This window comes from Magallana gigas, chromosome 8 (assembly GCF_963853765.1).
Source record: "Magallana gigas chromosome 8, xbMagGiga1.1, whole genome shotgun sequence".
Taxonomy (NCBI): domain Eukaryota; kingdom Metazoa; phylum Mollusca; class Bivalvia; order Ostreida; family Ostreidae; genus Magallana; species Magallana gigas.
The window spans coordinates 29,292,686-29,316,798 of NC_088860.1; the positions used below are offsets into that span (position 1 = coordinate 29,292,686).

General features: G+C 33.4%; 1 protein-coding gene across 2 annotated transcripts in view; it reads left to right on the plus strand.

The window, feature by feature from the left end:
• Window positions 1-17,888, plus strand: part of LOC105337500 (protein phosphatase 1L) — a 40,605-nt gene extending 22,717 nt beyond the window's left edge. For both annotated transcript variants that reach the window (XM_034471257.2, XM_034471256.2), the window contains 2 exons: window positions 2,506-2,636; window positions 16,424-17,888. In XM_034471257.2, coding sequence (XP_034327148.1) covers window positions 2,506-2,636; window positions 16,424-16,813 — 521 coding nt within the window. In that variant the 3' untranslated portion in view covers window positions 16,814-17,888. The remainder of the gene's footprint in view (window positions 1-2,505; window positions 2,637-16,423) is intronic.
• Window positions 17,889-24,113: the final 6,225 nt, after the last annotated feature.

Below are 24,113 nucleotides of genomic sequence, written 5' to 3' on the forward strand. Positions count from 1 at the left end.
ACAGCATACCTATAGAATGACACTAGTCCAACAACATATCCAAACTACAGGAAAATCAATCGAGAGGGGACTGAGATATGGCCCCTAAAATAACCCCTACCATGAAAAATTCACTTTCGCTTTGGAATTTGTGTAAACATTGGCCTCTTTACACCCTTTCTATTGCGCCTGTAAAGATAATTTTTCTACATTTTTTCCTGCCTGTATTTTTTTTCAAACCTTCTTCTTTCCATCCATGCCATAAAAGGAACCAAATTCGACCATTTGGTACCCCTAGGAATTTTTGAAATAATACATACATTTTTAGAATGGAACTACTTGCGTGGTCAATGAGCACGGGGTAAAAATAGTGGTATGTGACCCACATATGGATATGAAATTTGATATACAGATTTATCGAAATAATACCTAGGTCAAGTTTGATTTTGGGTATGATCAAGCAATTTTTGACAGAGTTATGGCCCTTGAACTTAGAAAAATACCAGTATTTGCAGTTTACGTTCATTTTCTTTGTGGATGTTTTTAAAGATTTACTCAATATATTCCTATGTTAAACTTCGCCCACACTCCCCCCCCCCCCCCCCCCCCCACCCCTGCGGGTCATGATTTTTACAACTTTGAATCTACACTACCTGAGGATGCTTCCACAGAAGTTTCAGCTTTCCTGGCTTAATGGTTCTTGAGAAGAAGATTTGTAAAGGATCTTTTAGAGAACTGCAATACTCAACATGTGATATGACTATAAAATCATCCTGTTTGAAAAGGGACTAATGATTTTAAGCATGAAAATATCCAGGGGGGAAATGTATTTTATTTATACAGGATTTACATGTATTGTACATTGTCCAGATAGTTTGTATTATGACTTCATTAAGCTGATTTTATCATACCTATTGTTCCTCAGGTGAGTGATGTGGCCCATGGGTCTCTTGTTCTGGATAGGTATAGTACCGATCAGACCCAACCTAACAGAAAGTAAACTCTAACTAAACGCTGGGTTTACTTTCAGGATTTATTCTGGGTTTAATCCGTGTTTACAAAAGTGGACCAAGAGTAAACCCAGAGCAAAACCAAAGTAAACTCAGAGTGGACACAGAGAGTAAATCCCGATTACCAGTAGAAGTACACCCTTGAAACAGATGCTACATGTGTATTTGGAATATACAAGGAGCAGGAATTACAGGCAGTAAGTTTGTAAGATAAAAGGCTGGTCTGCTTAACACTTCAGTGTGTACAGTGGACCTCAAAAGCAACCCCGTGTAAACCCAAAGTAAACCCTGAGTGGATGCAAATTATCAGAAAGGCAGACCCAGAGTAAACCCTAAGTTACTGTGGAATCATTAGATTTCGTACTGGCTCAATTTTCGTTGAATTCGTGGGTACCTTTCATACACGAATTAACATCCTCCACGAATTAATAAATTAGGGTAATAAAGTCATATTTCCTTTGTAGGTTTAAGAGAATACACGAAATTACGTCCCCACGAATCTGTAAAAATGAAGCAATCCACGAAAATTGGCCCCCACGAAATTTATTGATTGCACAGTAACCCTGAAAGTAAGGTTAAGTTGGTGTCTGCAATGGTGTAAGGTTGGGTCTAATCTGTACTATAGTCATTATCTATAAGGGTTAACAAATGGATTACAAATACTGTTCACACAAAATAAAATCCAGTTTGCTGTCACATTGACAGCTTTTCTCTTGTTATTTTTTTCTCATAGTCAAAAATACAGTCGGTGGATCCGCAAGCCAACTAATTAAAAAATGTTTGCCTAATGTATGTTGGGTTTTTAAAAAATGAGATTTATTCTATCTACATTGCACTTAAATAATGCTTTGACAGCAGTATGGAGCAAAGGCTTACTTGATAAATTAATAGGCATTGAAGTGACAAATTTTGGCAGGTTTGTATTAGTATATTTCAAATAGTGAACTTGTAAAAGTACTTAGAACCTGAGATCCAACATTTATCATTTCCTGTTCATACTGATCAAATTTGATTGGTAAGCCATTTCCTCTTAAATATAGCATTGATTTTAGTTGACAGATTTTAAGTCTGAGGTATAGAGGTTTAAAATAAATATGATGCACAGAAGCTACACATCTATACATATTCATATATATAATACTCCGGTATTAGGGTTTTCATATTTTATGAATTAAGTGATTTTATAAAATAATTTTTTACTGAAAATGAGTAAAATTATTTCAAAAGTTGAAGGGGTAAACTAAGTTATAACTTTGCTGACAACAGAGTTTTGAAAGAAAAATAAGATTTATTAGTATTTCATTTTTTTTTATTCAAACCCATACTTCTATAGACATTTTAAACGCCTAATTGTCCCATCTTTATCATGATGCAGAAATGCAATTGTGGAGAATGAATTAAACTGTTGTTGTCAGCTATGTAAAGTCACTGTGGCTGTTATAAGTGTTTGTTGACAGAACTTTGGGTTGATGTTATCAGTGTTCTTCATCTCTATCTTTCTCCTTTTTGTATTTAGGAACAACAGCCCTATTTGCTCTTTTGAAAGGAGATATTTTGACTGTGGCCAATGTAGGAGACTCACGTGGCGTAATTTGTGATAAAAACAGCAAAGCAATACCTCTGTCTTATGACCACAAACCTTACAATGTATGTATAAACTGTAAATTGCTTTTTTAGACGACGACAGACATAAGTATTATTTCAGCTCCTTTGTTTGGGTCAATTTTCAAAATTTCAATTTTTTAATCCAATACTTTTTTTGTCTGGTGTCTGTCAATCTATTATCAAAACGGTTGTTAATGTGTTTTAGCTCACCTGAACTGAATGCTCATGTGAGCTTTTCTATTTACATTTTGTCTGTCGCCTGTCTGTCCATCTGTCGGTCCGTTAACTTTTCACATTTTCGACATCTTCTCAAGAACTACTGGGCCAAACTTGGCACAAAGCACCCTTAGGCAAAAGGGATTCAAAGTTGTGGAAATTAAGGAACACGCCCTTTTTCAAGGGGAGTAAATTAGGAATTATTTAAAATTTTTGAGAAATTTTCAAAAATCTTCTTCTCAAGAACCTTTTGGCCAGGGAAGCTGAAACTTGTGTGGATCATGCTCAGGTAGTGTAGATACAAAGTTGTGAAAACTATGACCCCCGGGGGCAGGGTGGGGCCACAATGGCGGGGGGGGGGGGGGGGGGGGGGAGGGCTAATTTTTTACATAAGAACATATAGAGTAGATCTTCAAAAATCTTCTTCTCAGAAACTTATTAGGCAGGTGATCCTTTTGAATGGTGTAGGCTTTGGCCATTTGAAAAATTTTGGGTGTCACAAGGGGTTCAGAGTTTGATGTAGGTTTATATCCATACTTATAAATTAAGACATTTCGGCAATAAACTAAAACATGCCTGCACCAGAGTAACTGCTTACACCTTGATATTTCTGCACGGGACATATGATGTTCGTAAGCTATAATTGAATTTTAGCTGATAGCAGTTATTGTAAAATTTATTAAAAACCTACTTTCATTTTCGATAAACCAGCCTGAATTAGCAAAAATGAGAGTAAGGTGGTGGAAATGCTTTGGCGGATCCAAGTCACTGGTTGTTTGTATCAAAATATTTTCTTGCATTGAAATGATTTTTAATAAATAAATAATGAATATATGTACCGGGAACTTATTTATAATATGACATAGAAATTAAGATTTGATAAATGTTGAATAAAGAAAATAAGCGAATTTGTTTTTGGGATGTGCGATTTTAGTTTTGATACTCAGAACTTTCCAGAACAGGGTAAATATGAACGCGGGTTGACTAATTGATGCAATGGCAGAAAAAGTAGGACAAGTTTAACATGCATCGGTCAGACGCCCTTGATTATGAACTTTGGCTTCGAATGTGCATGCATTCGCGTTTCAAGATTACATTGCATTTTTATTCCACTGGAAGATAGCTATATATAGATAATCAACATTTTTATATTCTATTAAAAATTGTGTTAATACCTCTACGTCTAGATATGAATAATTATGTATGCATATAACGGAGACATTGTATCGAGGTATGGGGATGAATTTCAGTTTAGAATTTATTCCCATCTGCTCCTTTTAACATCCAGCAATTTGATTTTAAATTCCAATTTTAAAAATAGGTTGAGAAAATGAAATTAAGGAAAAATTCGGACACAGTATATAAAAAATGAAAAAAAAATCTGTTTCAACATACAAATTTAATTACAATATAATATGTAAACCGTTATTTCTTGCGCTTGCGTGGGATATTATCTAGTATACATAAACAATTGTTTAGGATCTTTTTGAGAACTGCAATGCTCAACATGTGTTATGACTATAAAATTATTCTGTTAGAAAAGGGACTTATGATGATAAGAATAAGAATATCCAAGGGAAAAAAAAAGATTTTTATTCATATAGGATCTACGTGTAGTATACAACATTGTCGAGATAGTTTGTATTAATATGATTCTATTAAGCTGATTTTATCATATCTATTGTTCTTCAGGTGAGCGATGTGGTCCATGGGCCTCTTGTTTGTGATAGCGTCGCGTTCAAATCTGTCATCTACGTCATGCATAGACACTACTCATTCCTTTCTTATAGTCGTATTAAGCTTACCGATGATTGGCTGCTGTTGCAGACAAATTATATATGCACACTGTCAAACAAAACAACACTGAACATATCAGAGAATGAAATATTCATGGGGTTACTTTTGACGGTCGGAATAATGGTATTTTTTGAAAGTTTATACTTGTGTCAAAACATAAATACGGTACATACAGTGTTAGCTCTAAGAAGAAAATTTGGGTTAGACTATATATAGCTACAGTGCTGTTTAAGATACATATGAAAAACTTGCAATTTACGGCGCATGCAATTTACGTTAGTTTAGAATAGATTAACACATTGTGCCATACTCTGAAAAAAGATTCATTTATGTAACAATCAGTTGTCAACTTTTTATTAAATGACGACCTTATTTATTTAAAGAATTTATTTTTACACAAATTTTTGTGAAAAACTATTTATCAGAATCTAAATATTGTTAAGGCAAGCAATATGCCCAAAGGGTATAATTTAATTTTAAACAAATTTGACATCATATTATCATAAAACGTTTCCCTGTGTCATATTATTTAACCATTCATTTAAAAAACGGAATGGTTTGGTATTTTTGTGCAAGAAACTGATAAAAATGATAAAAACGAGAACACTTTTTAGCTCACCTGAACCGAAGGTTCAAGTGAGCTTTTCTGATCACCCGTTGTCCGTCGTCCGTCCGTCCGTCCGTCCGTCTGTCTGTCTGTCCGTCCGTCTGTAAACTTTTCACATTTTCAACTTCTTCTCAAAAACCACTGGGCCAAATTTAACCAAATTTGGTACAAAGCATCCTTATGGAAAGGGGATTATAAATTGTTAAAATAAAGGGCACAGCCCTTTTCAAAAGGGAGATAATTGCGAAACAGTGAGTATAGGGTGCATGTCTTTAAAAATCTTCTTCTCAAGAACCACTGCACCAGAAATGCCAATATTTACACAAAAGCTTGTATATATAGTGAAGATTCTAAATTGTAAAAATCGTGACCCTCGGACCAAAACTGGGGCCCCAGGCGGGGTTCAAAGTTTAACATAGAAATACATAGGAAAATGTTTAAAAAATCTTCTTCTCAAGAACCACTGCACCAGAAATGCCAATATTTACACAAAAGCTTGTATATATAGTGAAGATTCTAAATTGTAAAAATCGTGACCCTCGGACCAAAACTGGGGCCCCAGGCGGGGTTCAAAGTTTAACATAGAAATACATAGGAAAATGTTTAAAAAATCTTCTTCTCAAGAACCACTGCACCAGAAATGCCAATATTTACACAAAAGCTTGTATATATAGTGAAGATTCTAAATTGTAAAAATCGTGACCCTCGGACCAAAACTGGGGCCCCAGGCGGGGTTCAAAGTTTAACATAGAAATACATAGGAAAATGTTTAAAAAATCTTCTTCTCAAGAACCACTGCACCAGAAATGCCAATATTTACACAAAAGCTTGTATATATAGTGAAGATTCTAAATTGTAAAAATCGTGACCCTCGGACCAAAACTGGGGCCCCAGGCGGGGTTCAAAGTTTAACATATATAGAAATACATAGGAAAATGTTTAAAAAATCTTCTTCTCAAGAACCACTGCACCAGAAATGCCAATATTTACACAAAAGCTTGTATGTATAGTGAAGATTCTAAATTGTAAAAATCGTGACCCTCGGACCAAAACTGGGGCCCCAGGCGGGGTTCAAAGTTTAACATAGAAATACATAGGAAAATGTTTTAAAAGTCTTCTTCTCAAGAACCACTGCACCAGGAATGCCAATATTTACACAAAAGCTTGTATACAAAGTGAAGATTCTAAATTGTAAAAATCGTGACCCTCGGACCAAAACTGGGGCCCCAGGCGGGGTTCAAAGTTTAACATAGAAATACATAGGAAAATGTTTAAAAAATCTTCTTCTCAAGAACCACTGCACCAGGAATGCCAATATTTACACAAAAGCTTGTATACAAAGTGAAGATGCTAAATTGTAAAAATCATGACCCTCGGACCAAAACTGGGGCCCCAGGCGGGGTTCAAAGTTTAACATAGAAATACATAGGAAAATGTTTAAAAAATCTTCTTCTCAAGAACCACTGCACCAGAAATGCCAATATTTACACAAAAGCTTGTATATATAGTGAAGATTCTAAATTGTAAAAATCGTGACCCTCGGACCAAAACTGGGGCCCCAGGCGGGGTTCAAAGTTTAACATAGAAATACATAGGAAAATGTTTTAAAAATCTTCTTCTCAAGAACCACTGCACCAGGAATGCCAATATTTACATAAAAGCTTGTATATATAGTGAAGATTCTAAATTGTAAAAATCGTGACCCTCGGACCAAAACTGGGGCCCCAGGCGGGGTTCAAAGTTTAACATAGAAATACATAGGAAAATGTTTAAAAAATCTTCTTCTCAAGAACCACTGCACCAGAAATGCCAATATTTACACAAAAGCTTGTATGTATAATGAAGATTCTAAATTGAAAAATCGTGACCCTCGGACCAAAACTGGGGCCCCAGGCGGGGATCAAAATTTAACATAGAACTACATATGAAAAATGTTTAAAAATTTTCTTCTCAAGAACCACTTCACCAAAAATGCCAATACATACACAAAAGGTTGTATATATAGTGAAGATTGAAAAAATCGTGACCCCCGAACAAAAGTGGGGCCCCAGGAGGGGTTTAGATTTTAACATATATAGGAAAATGTTTTAAAATCTTCTCAAGAACCATCGTGCAACTGTTTGGGATATTACTATGCATACATGTACATCCTTAAATAATGTAGATTCAAAAAATTGTAACTCCCGGACAATTGATGGGCAGCAAGAGGGGTTCAAAATTTAAACATTTTAAAAAACAAAGGAAAAGTTTAAAAATTTTCTTCTCAAGAACTACAATGTTTTAGTTAGTGGAATATCTATGCATGCATCCTTCGCTTATGTAGATTCATAATTCGTAAAATCGTGACCCCCGGACCAATAATGGGGCCCCAAGATGGGGACAAAGTTTATTATAGAAATATAAAGGTAACAGGTTAAAAAATCTTCTTCTCGAGAACTACAATGCTTCAATTTGTGAGATTACTATCATGCGTACAACCTTGGATAATGAAGGTTCGACAGTTTTAAATTAGTGACCCCTGGACTAATACTAGGGACCCAAGATGGGTTTAAAGTTAAATGTAGAAGTACCGGTATATATGGAAAATGTTTAAAAATCTTCTTTTCGAGAACTACAATGCATCAATTTGTCAGATAACTACGTAAGCACCCTCAGATAGTGTAGATTCGAAATTATAAAAGCTGTGACCTCAATCTAATACTGGGGCCCCAAGAGGTGTTCAAAGTTTAGCGTAGAAATATAGAGGGAAAATGTTGAAAAATCTTTTTCTAGGGAACTATAATGCTTCAGCTTGTGAGATAACTATGCAAGCATCCTTAAATAATGTAGATTCCAAATAATTAAAACTTTAGCACTGGACTAATACTGTGGCCCCAAAAGGGGTTCAAAGTTTAACATAGAAAGATATATTGAAAATGTTTTTAAAAAGTTCTTCTCGAGAACTATAATGCTACAGTTTGTGAGATTACTATGCAAGGATCCTCAAATTGTGTAAACTCTAATGTAGTGGAACCAAGAGTTAACTTTCTTAATGTTCTGTACAGTCTGAGAGTTATTCCTCTTGAAGTGGAACTCTTCTACGTTCAGTTTTTCAGGTTGTGTACGTGCGGTCCCACCGCAGTGCTACACATTTTCATTCCTATGTTACTATTTATGTTGTTCAAGCCAACCATAAACCTCGGACCATTACTGGGTCCCCAGAAAGGGGTTCAATGTTTAAAATAGAAAAAGCATATGCTACGAAATGTAATGTTACAAGGAACTGCTGTTCAGGTGAGCGATGTGGCCCATGGGCCTCTTGTTTTAGTTGGATTTACTTTCACTTATTTAGTAAATTGGAGTGTAGTGTGACCGGGGTTTACAATATGATGTAGATGTTATGCACTCTGCATTACGATACACTTGTTCAATGTACACGCGAAGAAGGGAAAAAAACATTAGTGCGGATACCTCGGAAATTCTTTCAAAGAACATACCCTCCTATTTTTCATTAATTGTTTCGTCATTTATTTTTTTTCAAGCATTTAACATTCTATGTACTACAAAGTGTAGCTTTAGAAGTCCTTGAATCTGACTGCTTCGATCGGAAATCAACCAACCGCTTAACTTTCTTGACTGGGATTTATACCACAATACACGTAGCAGTTAAAGCTGACATTTATACTTACAAATTAAGGCATTTTGCAAATAAAGTACAAAATGCCTGTACCAGAGTACTTGCTCACACCTTTTCTATTTCAACACATGTGTGATGATGTCCGTAAGGTATACTTGAATTTTAACTATAAGTTATTATTGTGAAATTAATCAAAAACCTACTTTCATTTTTGAAGCGGGGACATAGAAATGCCTTGCGTCCGTCCGTGGGTCCGTGTGTCCGTGCGTCCGTCCGTCACACTTTTTTGTAAGCGCTCTCATGCCTACAAATTTTGACGGAATTTCATTAAATTTATACCAAATGTTTATACCACTAATACCTTGGTCAAGTTCGAAAATCAGCATTGTTCGATACCTTTTGTTGGAGTTATTGGACTTTGACCACAATAATGACTCCGATTTATCCAAAAATTGACCTTGTAAGCGCTCTCATGCCTACAAATTTTGACGGATTTTTATTAAATTTATACCATATGTTTATACCACTAATACTTTGGTCAAGTTCGATAATCAGCATTGGTCGATACTTTTTGTTGGAGTTATGGGACTTTGACCACAATAATGACTCCGTTTTATCCAAAAATTGACCTTGTAAGCGCTCTCATGCCTACAAATTTTGACGGATTTTCATTAAATTTATACCATATATTTATACCACTAATACCTTGGTCAAGTTCCTAAATCAGCCTTGGTCGATAGACTCGATACTAGTATACTGCTTGACCGGCGGGGGACCCAGGAATTCTATTCTAAGGTGGTGGACACGCTTTGGCGGATCAGTCATGGATAGTCTCGATTAGATATATACTTGCAATGAAAAAATATTCTGTAATCTTATAGTGGTTATTGTAACTTTTTTTTCAATCAGGCTTCGCTAATTAACAATTAACGAAATTTCATTTTAAAAAATCCGGAAATCGTCTGAATTTGTTGGATTTTACAATCTTGTGCATGCGCATATTATTCACGCTAAATCACGGGATGCTTATTTCCCCTGATCTTTTCGACCCGTATCATTTGGACCCATTTGATTTTGAAATCAAATTGATAGTTAAGAGAAAGAGTGTTTATCAGCAGTATATAGTATATAGAATTAAATACAATCATACTTTTAATATACTAATTAATTCTATTTAAAGAGAGAGAAAAAATCTAATCTTTTAAACTTCTAAGATATTTCTAAACTTAGATTTTTAACTAACATTCAAAACTTTTTAAGAATTCTGTGAGTCAATATGTAATGAATTGTAATTTGATTAATTATGTGATAAAAACACAATTATAATTCATTTTTAAGTAGTCGGCTAATGTATTTATATTTGTTTTTAAAAAGTAAGTATAATTGATAACAATTTCTAAATAAATGGTCGATAATCAAATTAGAATGATTTCTGTGAAAAAAAAATCACAATTCAATTTGATATTTTTATTATTTTACTTTACTGCTTAAAATCCATATTAAATTTCATTTTTGTTAAATTGACCGCTCGACTCAATTTTTATAATAATTGATCTCCAGCAAAACAATAAGAAAAGTTGGTCTCATGTTAAGTAAAAACATTACTTAGAGTTACAGAATCATACTTTGTTTTAAGGATTTTTAAAATCTTTTATAGTACCTAAATGTACGTGTGATCAATGAAGGAAAACCATAAATAACAAAAATAAATAAAATATGAATTTTTGATTTGTGGAGATTATTTTGACTTTTTAAAATAAATTATTCAGGTTTTTACTCTTCAAATTAACTTCATCTCGACGCCATTGTGGCCCTTCAGGCTTTGACTTTTTAAAATAAATTATTCAGGTTTTTACTCTTCAAATTAACTTCATCTCGACGCCATTGTGGCCCTTCAGGCCTTTGATTTTAGTCAGCTTCAAAAAACAGGATTAAGGCCACGTACATGTATGTATTATCTTTTTCAATTTAGATTTTTCATCCCTGTCCGCTCCTCTAAATATCCAACAATGTAGTTTGGTTTTTATTTTAATTTTAAAAAATAAGGTAAGGAAAAAATCAGACAAAGTATTTACAAAAATGAAATAAATAATGGTTCAACAAATTAAGCATTTTATCATAATAATGTGTAAAGTGTTAATTCCCGCGCTTACGTGAGCTATCATCTAAAGAATTCATAAATACGCATTATTTCCCTTTTATATCCGACTACCGCCATATTAGTTGTCGATTTCTATTGTTCTGCTCATCACTACACCCCTTATACATGAATAAAATCGATAGCACTATTCATGCCTCACAGCATTCAGGAATTTTATACATCCGAACATGTTACCTTGGATGTGTAGAAACGCGTTTTGAACAAAAATAATGACAACCACTACACTGGCAAGGAATATCAAATGAACGACAAAACAAGAAAGACTGAAATCCAAGCACAGATACTTCAAATATTCTCGATAATAGTAGACCGTTTTCCTGTGTATGTCTTAACATGGCACATGCGCAACCACGCGCTGTGGCAGATCAAGCAATGTCAATGATCGCATGGATTTTAGAAACGGGGTGGGTTTTTTTTTGCTCATTTGGGCTGAAAGCTCAAGTGAGCTTTTCTGATCACTTTTTGTCCGGCGTTTGTCCGTCTCCGTCTGTCTGTAAACTTTTTACATTTTCGACTTCTTCTCCAGAACCACTGGGACAATTTCAACCAAACTAGGCTTAAAGCATCATTGAGTAAAGGAGATTCAAGTTTGCGAAAATGAAGGGCCAAACTTTCTTTCAAGAGGAGATAAAAAGGATTTATTTAAAATTTGCTGATATTTTAAAAAAATCTTCTGACTTCTGAAAAACCATTTATTCGGAAAAGCTAAAACTTGTGTGGAAGCATCCTCAGATAGTTCAGAGTTTGGTGTAGTTTCATATTCCATATATAAACAGTTGTTTACGATCTTTTTGAGAACTGCAATGCTCACCAGGTGATATGGCTATAGAATCATCCTGTTAGAAAATGGACTTGATTATAAACATAAGAAATATCCAGGGTAAAAAGAACCGGATTTCTATTTATACAGTCAGGATCTAATTGTATTAAACTACATTGTCCAGATAGTTTGTATTATGACTCCGTTCAGCTGATTTATCATACATGTACCTATTGTTGCTCAGGTGAGCGACGTGTCCCAAAGCAACCGACCAAACTTTCTCAACCGGTATATATACCCCAGTGGCAGTAGAGGAGCGAACGAAACTAATATGGCGACCAAATGCTTTTAGAATTCATGTCAGCTTTAAGGAGAGATCAAAGCTTATATGGCGACCAAGTACTTTTATGAATTCATGTAACTTCATTATAGAAATGCATTAAAAAATATCATCTAGAACAAAATTGAGGCTGTAAAAATATAAAGTTGCCAGTTCATTTATACCGTCAATAAAAGGTTTAGAGAAAACTTTTATCTTGAATACTTCTTCCATTTTTTTTTTAGATTTATTCAAGAATCACACATTCCATCTGTGTCTATGTCCATCTTTTTGCCATCTGTCCATCTGTAAACATTTTACATTTTCGACTTCTCTGGGGTCGATTGATCAAATTTTACTATACATGGTTAAAAGCAAATTTACGAAAAGGGGGTTCTACTTGTTTGAAATGAAGAGCTACATCCTTTCCAAAGGGTAAATAATATCTTATCTTAATATTAAGTGTGTGTCTTTACAATCCTATTCACAATCTCGTATTCAATCTCCTATTCAAAAACCACTGCTTCAGAAAGGACAGTATTAACAATAAAAACCTCTAAGTATAGTGACCCCCTGACAATACTAGGGCCCTAAGGAGTGGTTTAAAGTTCATTAAAGAAATATAACTTTTAGGGAAAATGTTACAAAAAAGTCTTCTTAATATCTACACTACACTGCTACAATTTGTAGAATAAGTATGCAAGCATCCTAGATAGTGTGAATTCTAAATTGTTGAAACAGTGTCCTCTAAGCCCAAAGAGGGATGCAAAGTTTAAAGAGACAGTACGGTGCATCTTATCAAAAAACCGACTTGAAAAAATTTTCTGATCGGGTTCGGTATTTTGTACTACTCATGAATGTATAAACTTTCAGAAAATTACAAAGTTCTCCATTAAATAAGTCTAATTATTTCATTAAAATTAATAATTAAGTATAACCTATCACATAAATACATCGTACGTGTTACGGGGTCAGCCTTCTATACTATTACGCATGTTTATTTAGTGCAAACAAAACACATGCAGGGCTCGCGAATATTCTCCTGTACATGTTTGTTGATAAAAATATGTCTTTTCTACTTCAAAGTTTTTAAAATAACCATAATTATTATTTTGTAAGCATGTAATTAGCGTGCTTATCAGAGGAGTTGACTACAAGCTAGTATTATTTTTGTAAATGAGGCCCCTTGAGGAGTTATTTGACTCATTTATGTCTGTTCATTTTAAAATGAACCGAAATTGGAAAACCATAAGTAGATTATCGAGAAAGTGATCATGTGTTCCGTTTAGAGAGTCCTTTTTACCTCGTATACCACGATGATCGGAGTCGGGCGAATATCTTGTAGTTTTCAGCACGTGTCAATTATTGTTAATCAAAATCCACGTGGTACAAGATTATTCCGGTTTGTACGACTCTTAAATTTCCGGAAGCTCATAATTACATTAATTAGGTACGTGAAAGGGATTTTAATCTATTTAAACTGTTACAATCAACGTTATTTCTTATTTTCTAACGAAACAATGGGTAAGTCTGAAGTTATTCACACATGTGTTTTCAGCTGTACTGTCTCTTTAACATCAAAGTACTGAAGTACTGACGAGAGTTGATTTTATCGATTATTATTTATTTTAAAATCAACAATATGTTATTTTGCTTGGCAAGTAGTTTATAATTTGTATTTGAATTACGCACATTTTTATAATATGAATTCTTTTCCGACAAGAACTTCGAAAACCCCATATGAATCATGTTGTGTAATAATTAAAATAAAATTGATTCCATCAAACTATGTATCAGTAATCGAAATACTTCAAAAATTGTATGGATCCAAGCAATAATGAACTCTAGTCTTGTTCAACCAGATGCTCGGCTGTCTCCGTTAATCTCAGATACATTACATTGAATTTATCGATCATTTTCAAGAACTAAGTCTTGTCAGCAGTGATGATAAGTGCTTAGGTCCAAACAATGTTTTAATTCCGGTTTGCCAGAGTAACTGCATAGGAGAGTTGATTAAGATCAACTCCCAAACACGCTTTCTGATTGGTTGAAAAATTAATTTTATATCGTATAAAGAATGTTGCCTACGTCATAGTAAGTCTGCCGTCAAAAACGTATCAATCCGCATGACGTTACAATTTGATGTCATTTTATAGATCAAATGACTGTTTTTATCAACAATTGATAGCAAGAAAAAAATTAAATTATAAGGAATGAATTCAATATTTATTAGTTTTAAGCTTCGCGTAAACTGCCCCAAACCATTTTATATCGTATAAAACTAATTAATATTAAATTCATTCTTTAATTCAAAGTTGTTAGAAACGTGACTCCCAGACTAATTCTGGGGCCCCAAAATGGGTTCAAAGTTCAACATAGAAATAATACCAAAAATCTTAGTCAAATGCTACAATTTGTGGGATTACTGTGCAAGTATTCCAAAATAGTGTAGATTCTAAATTGTTGAAACTGTGACCTCTTGACTAATACTGCGGCCCGAGGAGGGGTTCAAAGTATAACTTAGAAATGTATTGCGAAAATGTTTAAAATTCTTCAACTCGCGAACTACAATGCTTCAGTTTGTGAGTTTGCAAGCATCCTAAGATGTAGGGTCTAAAATCCTAAGGGTATATTCTAAATTGTTAAAACTGGGCCCCAGTAGTGCATGGTTCAAAGTTTGATATAGGAATGTATAGGGAAAATGTTTAAAATCTACTTATCAACAGCTTCAATGCTACATTTACTTTACACATAAAAATTGGTGCAAAATGTTTGAAATGCACTAAGTTTTATCAAAATATGGGTTTGAATATAGCAACATGATGTAATTTATGCAAATCCTACTTTATTTTACTTTTTTTAAATGAATGTTATTTTGGGATATTCTCTCCAAGAATTTGAAATGTGTAAAGATTACATATTTTAACATAAAATATGCTTTTTTTTAAAAGAGAGAGATTACCCAAAGAAGTATGGATGTGTTGTGTTTGCAAAGGACAAAAGAAAGCGACCGTTTAGTGTTAACGCCGCAAATTTTCGTTTGACGAGAACTACGTGAATTAATGTTCACACATGACACATTTAGAATTTCGGTCAAAATTTTTTTCAAAGAATATATCACGAATGCCAATATAGGTTAGTCTTTAAAAAAAAGCTGAATCAGTTTGCCCTTTACAGAAAAATCTACGTTTTCTGAAAAGTAGAATTAAACAAAGTGATATTAAGTAATTAAGAGGAATGTGCGGTCATCTTGTACATTTGAGGAAAAGAATGTAAACATTTCTTGAACTGGCTTTATTCTGCTTGAAACTGGCCAAAACTGTTGCCAAAAGATACAAAAAGCAATAAATGTGAGATTCTACTTGGTGTTTTGTATGCAAATTATGCAAACAAGAACAGGACAATGTCATTTTAATCACTTAAAACAGTTGTTGTCGAAATGCGCAGCTACAGACCTATTTAAAAGATTTTGAAATCTGGGGAAAATGGGTAGGAGGTTCATTGGTGTCTCCCTTAATTCTTGTTTGAGCTTGTAGCATTTCAAGTTTCATTTAAAATGAGAAATGCATGGTGAATGTACATACTGGGTACATATTCAATAAAAATGGTGTTTACCAAGACATTTTCGGAAACATAACACAAATGCTAATGAATTCAAGTTAAACAACGATGTAAAGACGTAAAATTTTGATATCAAACATTGCTCCACCTGGCAAAAGTCATTGTTACTGTTCTTTTTCGCATTTTTCTACAACGGGTCAAGGAACAAAACAAAGTTGTTAAATAGAATTGTAGGAAGCAGGTTCTAAGGGATTTGCTTTGACTACCAATTTCAGTATTTCAGGATTATTAAGTCAATTTTATAGAAATAGCAGTATCATAGGCTGACACGGCTAATTTTAATAGACAGCACTGTGTTAAACAAAAATTTAAGATTGATCTTCAAATAACAATTGCCTTGAAACTAATAAGAATAAATTTAAAAAGGAAATTGATTTGTAATAATGATTTTTAATAATTTCTTCTTTGCTTTGAATAAAATTTTAATATAAAAGATTAAGTGGCAGTTTTCAAATATGTAGGTGAAAAGATGCGAATGCACGTATTTGTTGTTATTTTCTCTGTTGCAAATGAAGTGTAATAAATTTTATTTGATTTTCTTTTAATTTATTGATATCAGTAACTTGAAATAATTGCAATAAATGTTATACATGAATAACCTTTACAAATATCATAATTCATCATCCATTGCATGCACAGAGAGAGAGTTTTTGATACTGAAGTTACACAATGATTTATTATGTTGACTATATAACACATGCAATTAAGACTGTATAATGGATCATTTTTTAGATAAAGGAGCGTCAAAGAATCAAAGAAGTTGGAGGTTTTATCAGTTTCAATGGCGTCTGGCGTGTTGCAGGAGTGCTAGCCACATCTCGAGCATTAGGAGATTTTCCATTGAAGGATACCAAAATGGTGATTGCCGATCCAGATATACTGACGTTCAACCTTAAGTTCCTTCAGCCATATTTCATGATACTGGCATCTGATGGACTTTGGGATGTATTCTCAAATCAAGAGGCTGTAGACTTTATAAAAGATCGCCTTCATGAACCTCTTTTTGGTGCAAAAAGCCTAGTTTTACAGGCATACTACAGGGGATCCTCAGACAATATATCAGTTATGGTGGTTAACTTTAGTAGAGGTGGAATTTCCAAATTCACCAGCAAACATTCCTAATAAAATAATTTTTTCTGCCTTTTTGATCACCTAAGCTTAAAGCTCAAGTGAGCTTTTCTGATTAAAATTTGTCCGTTGTCTGTTGTCGTATGCGCGTGCATTGTCGTTGTTGTAAACTATTTAAATTATCATCAAATTATCATCTTCTCAAGAACCAGGCTGATTTCAACCAAACTTGGCACAAAGCATCACTTGGTAAAGGGAATTTGGGTTTGTTCAAATGAAGGACCACGCCCTCTTTACAGGGGAGAAAATTAAGAATGATTTATTTTGAGTATTTTTAAAACATTTTCTAAAAAATTATTAGGCCAGAAAAGCTTAAACTTGTGTGGAGGCATCGTTAGGTAGTGTAGATTCAAGTTTGTTCAAATCATGGTCCTGGGGGTAGGGTGGGCCACTATAGGGGGTCGAATTTTTACATGGGAATATAAAGAGGTATCTTTAAAAATCTTCTTCAAAACCATTTGGTCGTAAAACTTAAACTTGTTTGGAAGCATCCTCAGATAGTGTACATTCAGTGTTTGTTTAAACCATGATCCCCGGGATAGGATGGGGCCACATTTGGGGGGGGGGGTGAAAATTTTAAATGGGAAGATATAGAGAATCTTTAAAATCATCTGAAAAAGTGTTCACTCCAAAAAGCAGTAACTTGTGTAAAAGCACAGGTTGCAGTGCAGATTAAAGTTTGATCAAATCATGATTCCTTAGAGAAAAGTGTTTTTTTTTTGTTTTTTTTTTTTGGGGGGGGGGGGGGGAAGGGGGGTATATAGGAATATTAATAGAGAAAAATATTCTTACAAATACTTAAGCAACAAAAAGGGGTTGGTATTTATCATAAAAATATGTGGATGAAAATTGACAAATTTTTAAAAATATTTTAAGGAAGATCTACTGTACTTAGTTGTCAAAATATTTTGATTTTGAGACTGCAATGCTGATTGGATCAGAGTTTAGGCTATTGTTGTTCTGGTGAGTGATGTGGCCTCTGGGCCTCTTGTTCTTTAAGTTTACCTGTTACCTCAAACATTGGCTCAACTGCATGAGCGTTTCTGATATTAAAAAAAATTGCAGTGTCTGTTTTGAACATTTATATTTTCTCTAGAAATTCTAGTGTAACGAAGAAAAGTGACCCCAATTATATGATTAAACGATGACCCAAGGTCAACTTATTTTACAAGTAGGGTCCTTTTTCTCGACCATAGAATACCATTCCTTATTAAATTGTTCAATGAAAACGTTTTATGGTGAAGAATGTTTCCATTGAAAGATGAAGGATTCTAATTGGTTTAATAACGGTTAATGAAATAAGTGTTATGTTTATATTATCTATCTATCTGTCTATCTATCTATCTATCTATTGCACTAAATAAAATTAAAGGGGCATGGTCACGATTTTGGTCAAAAATTATTTTTCCGATTTTAATATTTACAATGCTTCAGAAAGGCATTTTTAATAGGCAACCGAAATTTGAGTGTCATTTGTTGATTTATAAGCGAGTTACATAGCTTGAATTTTTTCGCTTTGTAAACAGAGCGTTTGTTTACAATTTGAATGTTGAAGTAAAAATTTCAGTTTTAAACTTAAACGAATGTGTTAAACGTTAGGAACTGTTTATCCATGCCTAAAATAAATAAAAAGATAGGCAAATAAGCTGGAAAAAAGATTTTTTACTAATATATTGAACCTATGTTAACAAAAACATGGCACGAGCCTTGTTTACATGACAAAAAATTGTGAGCCTTTTATCTTGCTCATAACTCTACGAATCACTCTCAAATTTTATTTAATTATTAGAATTGCCTTACTGAAGCATTGTAAACAATAGATATCGAAAAATAAAATTTGACCAAAATCGTGACCATGCCCCTTTAACAACATTTGACATCTGAAACTTAATATTATAAACACTTAACCAGTCATTTGAATATATGAAACACTATAAATGGCTAACGGCACGAACAATCAAAATTGTCAAAGAGGGATAGCGCACTTAATATATGATTTTGCCTCCAATATAGCGCTTTTGCAAACATCAGACATTTTGAATATTTTTCTTTATTTAAAATATATTCAAAGAAACGCAAATTACGAAATATCTATATTAAAAGAATCTTTATTGTCTTACCCGAATCATTAATTTCTTCAGGTTTTGTTATCGATATATAGGAAAGTAGTGTGCTCTGAAAAGTTAAATGCTTGAATGTTTGAACCACTTTATTTTCAAAGGGTAGTGTGCTCTGAAAGGTTAAATATTGACTGTTTGAACCACTTTAAGCAAAGAAATCTGACTAAAATTATGTTCTATTAAGGGTATTATTGTACACGTTTGCATGGAATTGATTTTGGGTTAACCTGGTCTTTCCAATGAAAATAAGACAAAATTTCAGTTATTGACCTTTCTAATACAGTCATGTGTATAGCCACAAATATTAAAGATACTTCTTATAGAAGTGTTATGTGCATGGTCTAGTGATAACACGTAGGTCTGTTTGATTTTGCGTTCACTGGATCGATTACAGCAAGTAGTCAATATTTTTTTTAAATTTTAACAGAAAGCATGATAAGAATAGAGTTTGAATTACATATATCTAATCTGATAATTTTTTTTTTAATTCCCTTGTTAAATTCTGAGCATAAGCACATCCAATATAAACGGATCTCTTCGCTTTCACTATATATACTCTTTGTATACTAAAACAAATCATAACATTTTCTGAAAGTTAACACAGTTGTGATTATCAGCTGATTTTATTAACAAAGTTCTATATACATGTAATCATTTCTCAGTGCATGTTTTTTTTATACATGACATAACCGTGGTTAAAGACACCATGATAAAATCAGTACCTAAGTTTCGAATTGCGACAGGTACCTGTATCTATATTTAGTAACCGATATTTTCCGTTCAAACACGTATGTAGGCGAAATAATGGGAAAAGGCGCTATATCTCTTTTCGGGATAACCAGTCCCATCCATCTTCAGGACACAAGAATTAAATTACATGGGATGAAAATAAAGAAAACTTAATCTAGAACTATACCTAACACTTCTAAAATACATTTAGTAAATTATCAAAAATGCAGCAGAAGGTGGGGCTCAAAAAATATCCCACACATTTAACACGAAATTATCCAATCAACATAAACAACATATATATAACTTCTATACTTATAAATTAAGACTTTTTGCAAATAAACTGCAAAATGCCTGCACCAGAGTAACTGCTTATACCTTTTGTTTTTCAACACGTGTGAAATTATGAAACTACTTTCATTTTCAATAAACAAGCCCGAAATGGCAAAAATGAGAGTAAGATGGTGGACACGCTTTGGCGTATCCAGGTAGGTGGTAGTTTGCATCAAAATATATACTTGCAATGAAATAATATTATATTATAACAGGATTCGGCGATAACGAGGCTTCAGCGAAAGTGACGTCACGAGGTCAACAGGAGGGAAATTTCTTTACATAGCTATTAAATTCGATTTTTCAACCAAAATGATTGATATAGGTATGATTTTTTGACCTATCTAGTTATTCTAAGTATTGTAGATTTATAAAGAGGTATAGCGCACTTAATATACAATTTGGCCTCAAATATATATAACCTTTTGCAAACATCGGTCATTTTCAATATTACTAGTATACAATATTTAGTTAAAATATAACCAAAGAAACGCAAATTACACAATCACCATGCTCTAAGAGTCTTAATTATTTTACACGATGTCATTAAAATATTCAAGTTTTGTTAGGGATATATAGGAAAGTAGTTAGTATGCGATGAAAAATTGGATATTTGACTATTTGAATCACACTAAACCAAAGACATCCGATTAAAATTATATTATGTTCTACAGGTATGGTAGTACACGTTTACATTGAATTAGTTTTGGTTTAACGTGGTCTTCGTACTGATAATAAAGACAAATATTCAATTAGTGTCTTTTCTATTACAATCATGTATATAGCCATATATATTGAAAATGCATCCGCTGAAAATGTTAGATGCGTAGCCTAGTGGTAACGCGGAGGTTTTTGATTTTGTGGTCACTGGATCGAATCCACTAAAGTAGTATTTTTTTTCACTTAAATTGAAACATGAACAGAATAGAGAAGTTAAGGTATATGTATCTATTCTTCTGGGGGTTTTTTAAAAAATAATCTTGTTTAATTCAGACTGAGTATGAGCACACCCAATATATTTACTTATTAGATCTCTTCATTAACACTATACATGTACTCTATTTACGCTTAGATCCATTGCATTTTGCTTGAACTTATCACGGTTCAGAATATCAACTACTGTTATACACAGAGTTTCCCGAATTTATGACAAATCAGTTGTTACAGACACCATTATAAAACTAGATGCTGTCGTTAGACAGTAATACCCGCACCAAGTGTTTGCCCCTAAATAACACTGTTTTGTACCAGTTTAATTAAAAATGAAGGCCACATGCAACCTCCGGTAATACATTTAAAAATTATAATTTTCATAACTGCATGAAGGATGAGATCCCTTCCCATATGGTAATACACATGAGCAGCACTTTATGTGCAATTTGGGGTTGAACTGTTTGCAGTGAATTTTCAGTTAATGCAATAATCTTAACATTTCATGTCATAGAAAGTATAATGGTCTATAAAATTATTACAAACAAAATTAAAAATTAAATTATGCCCCCCTCCCCATGGCGGTTGCCGGTTTTAGATTTGCTTCTGTGTGCCTACATGTACATCATTAGAGAAGGGGTGGGAGTGAGGAGTCCAGACCCCCCCCCCCCCCCCTCCCCATGAAAATTCATTTATATCAATTGTAAAATTACCAAAAATACACCTTGGACATGTAAACGCTCTAACCCATTGCTTTAATGTTAGGTAACATTATTTGGGGGATAAATATTTAATTAATATTTAATATACTTTATTGTTTATCTCAATAGGAATTATACATCACAATATGCAGGTGTCCTGCACCACCTTAAATTAAAGCTAGCTGTTATTTACCTAACAAAATAGTGCAAGTGGATTTGAAGAATAGGTCATAAAAATACATGCATGTTACAAATAACTGATCTTTGTCGGAAGTTACGTACACAACACAGGTCGATCTGCAGGTCTCATTAGCGGGTACTAGTTTTGCAGGTCTCATTAGCGGGTACTAGTTTTACCCAGCTCTTCGATAAGATCGCCCGGTTCACGTGTAGACATACATGTCTGTGTTTTCCATATGCAGAAAAGGATTAGTTAAGATCAGCTAAAGGAATTCATTATTGTGTTTTAATTGGATTATCATTATGATGTTGACCAATATAGGTAAGCATAATACATGTATAGTAGCAGTAGCACAATATAATGAGATGCTAGCATACATAAGTTCTACTTTCACTTTCTAAATGTGATCTCCCTTTGACAGCTAGCATACTGTATCATCATCTTTTAATATTTAAATAAGCTTATCATCGTTACCTATCCTATCGCATTGGTAAAGTTTCTGTCATTTTAGTTGCAAAAGTTATTTTTTTCATTTGTCATTCTTGCACTATTGAGTTGATCCCATATTGACCCTGTATAAACAATTTCTTATTAAATTTGTGTATTACATGTAAGTAAGTGTAGACATTTATCATTTTTATATGAGATTTATGAGGAAGGAAGGAGTATTTCTTTCTTAATGTATTATAATGCATCAAATACAATGTAGGTCATGACCTTATGGGACTGTTCTGACCCCACGAAACAGGAAAATACAAAATATCTTCTAATGTCATTATTATGCATCAAATGGTGTAAAGTACACTTATGACCCCCAGGTGTTGTCTTTAACCCCCCCCCCCCCGCCTTTATGAAATATGAAATGATGATACACTGTATATTTTGTTAACTTCTGAGATCTGAGATCCTCATCCCTAAACCATATAATTTATTCTTGCTCTTTGTGTCATTGCGCATAAAATTGTATATAGATTATGCCCCCTTGGAGACACCCTGACATTCTAGAACTAGACATGATCAAGTATTTTATCTTATTCATATGTTACAGTAGTGTTTGATCCATGTAAGTAATTTCTAGCCTAATGATGTCACTGCTTTGTTTAGGAGACTTTACAATTGCCCCAAATAGGCGAACACACATGCATATAACTTTTGTTTAAAAATCTTAAAAATTGAATTAAGCAATTTCCAAAATGTCAATGTGCATCAGGAGAGAAAAAGCAATCAAGAAGTGATGCTATTGTACACATGTAAGAATGTATTAAGAAGACTGAATCTTTAGAACCAGGTTAGATTGGGGGTGTGGGGTGTGAATGTGGAGTATAAAAATTTATAATTTGAATCATTTATTGTTATTAATTTTAACTAGTCAATGAGTACGAGTTATATTGATCCCAAGGTAGAAATATGACCTCTGATCATATCTCAATAGATCATTTGTCAAATATGCAAGGTGTAATGTAATTTTTTTTAAGAATAACATTTTTTACCAGTTTCTAAAAGTTTTTAGACACCCAAATAATATTTTGATTTTAATAGATCATTCGACAACTAGGGGGGGGGGGGGCAGTTTACATTTGAGTTTGTTTGGGGGTGGGGGTTCCAATTAGTCATATATTTGACAATTTTTTAATGTAATTTAAAATAAGACTAAGCCATACTACAGTCATGAACATGAATAGTATAGAACAAAACACAAACTAATACATGTATATATACATAGGAAGTATTACAAAGTATTACCGCACACTTATACTAATGCGATACACAGCAGGGATGACCGCACACTCTGTATCGTAGGTTAGAAAACACGAATATTAGATAGAGCAGGGATGTCCACACACTCGATCTAGCTGTACCTGTTCAATTTTAACCCCAAGCAGTCGTTCTTCATAACGCAATAGACACTGTCCCTATATATGTGCCGGCCTAGAATAATTCATAGCATCTAAAAACAGGAAATCAAAAATAAACAAATCAATCCAACCTAATCTAAAACTATTTATGCAAAACACCTTATTTACATATACTATTTAATATTGTATAAAAATAATTAGCAAACTTATTGGTCATTATTGGGAACATTAATTTAATTATCAAAAATCAATAAATCAAAGGGGAATAACTCTTGCTATAAAATACATTGATAAGCTGCCCGCTTCAAAAGTACCCCATATTATTAATCTTAAAAGGTATTAAAAATTTAGAATATCGATTCTTGCTTGGATAACACTAGTACTTTTCCCAAGTAAATATTTTCTGTTTCGCTTTCCATTCCGTTTTCCTTTCCGTGTTTTAGC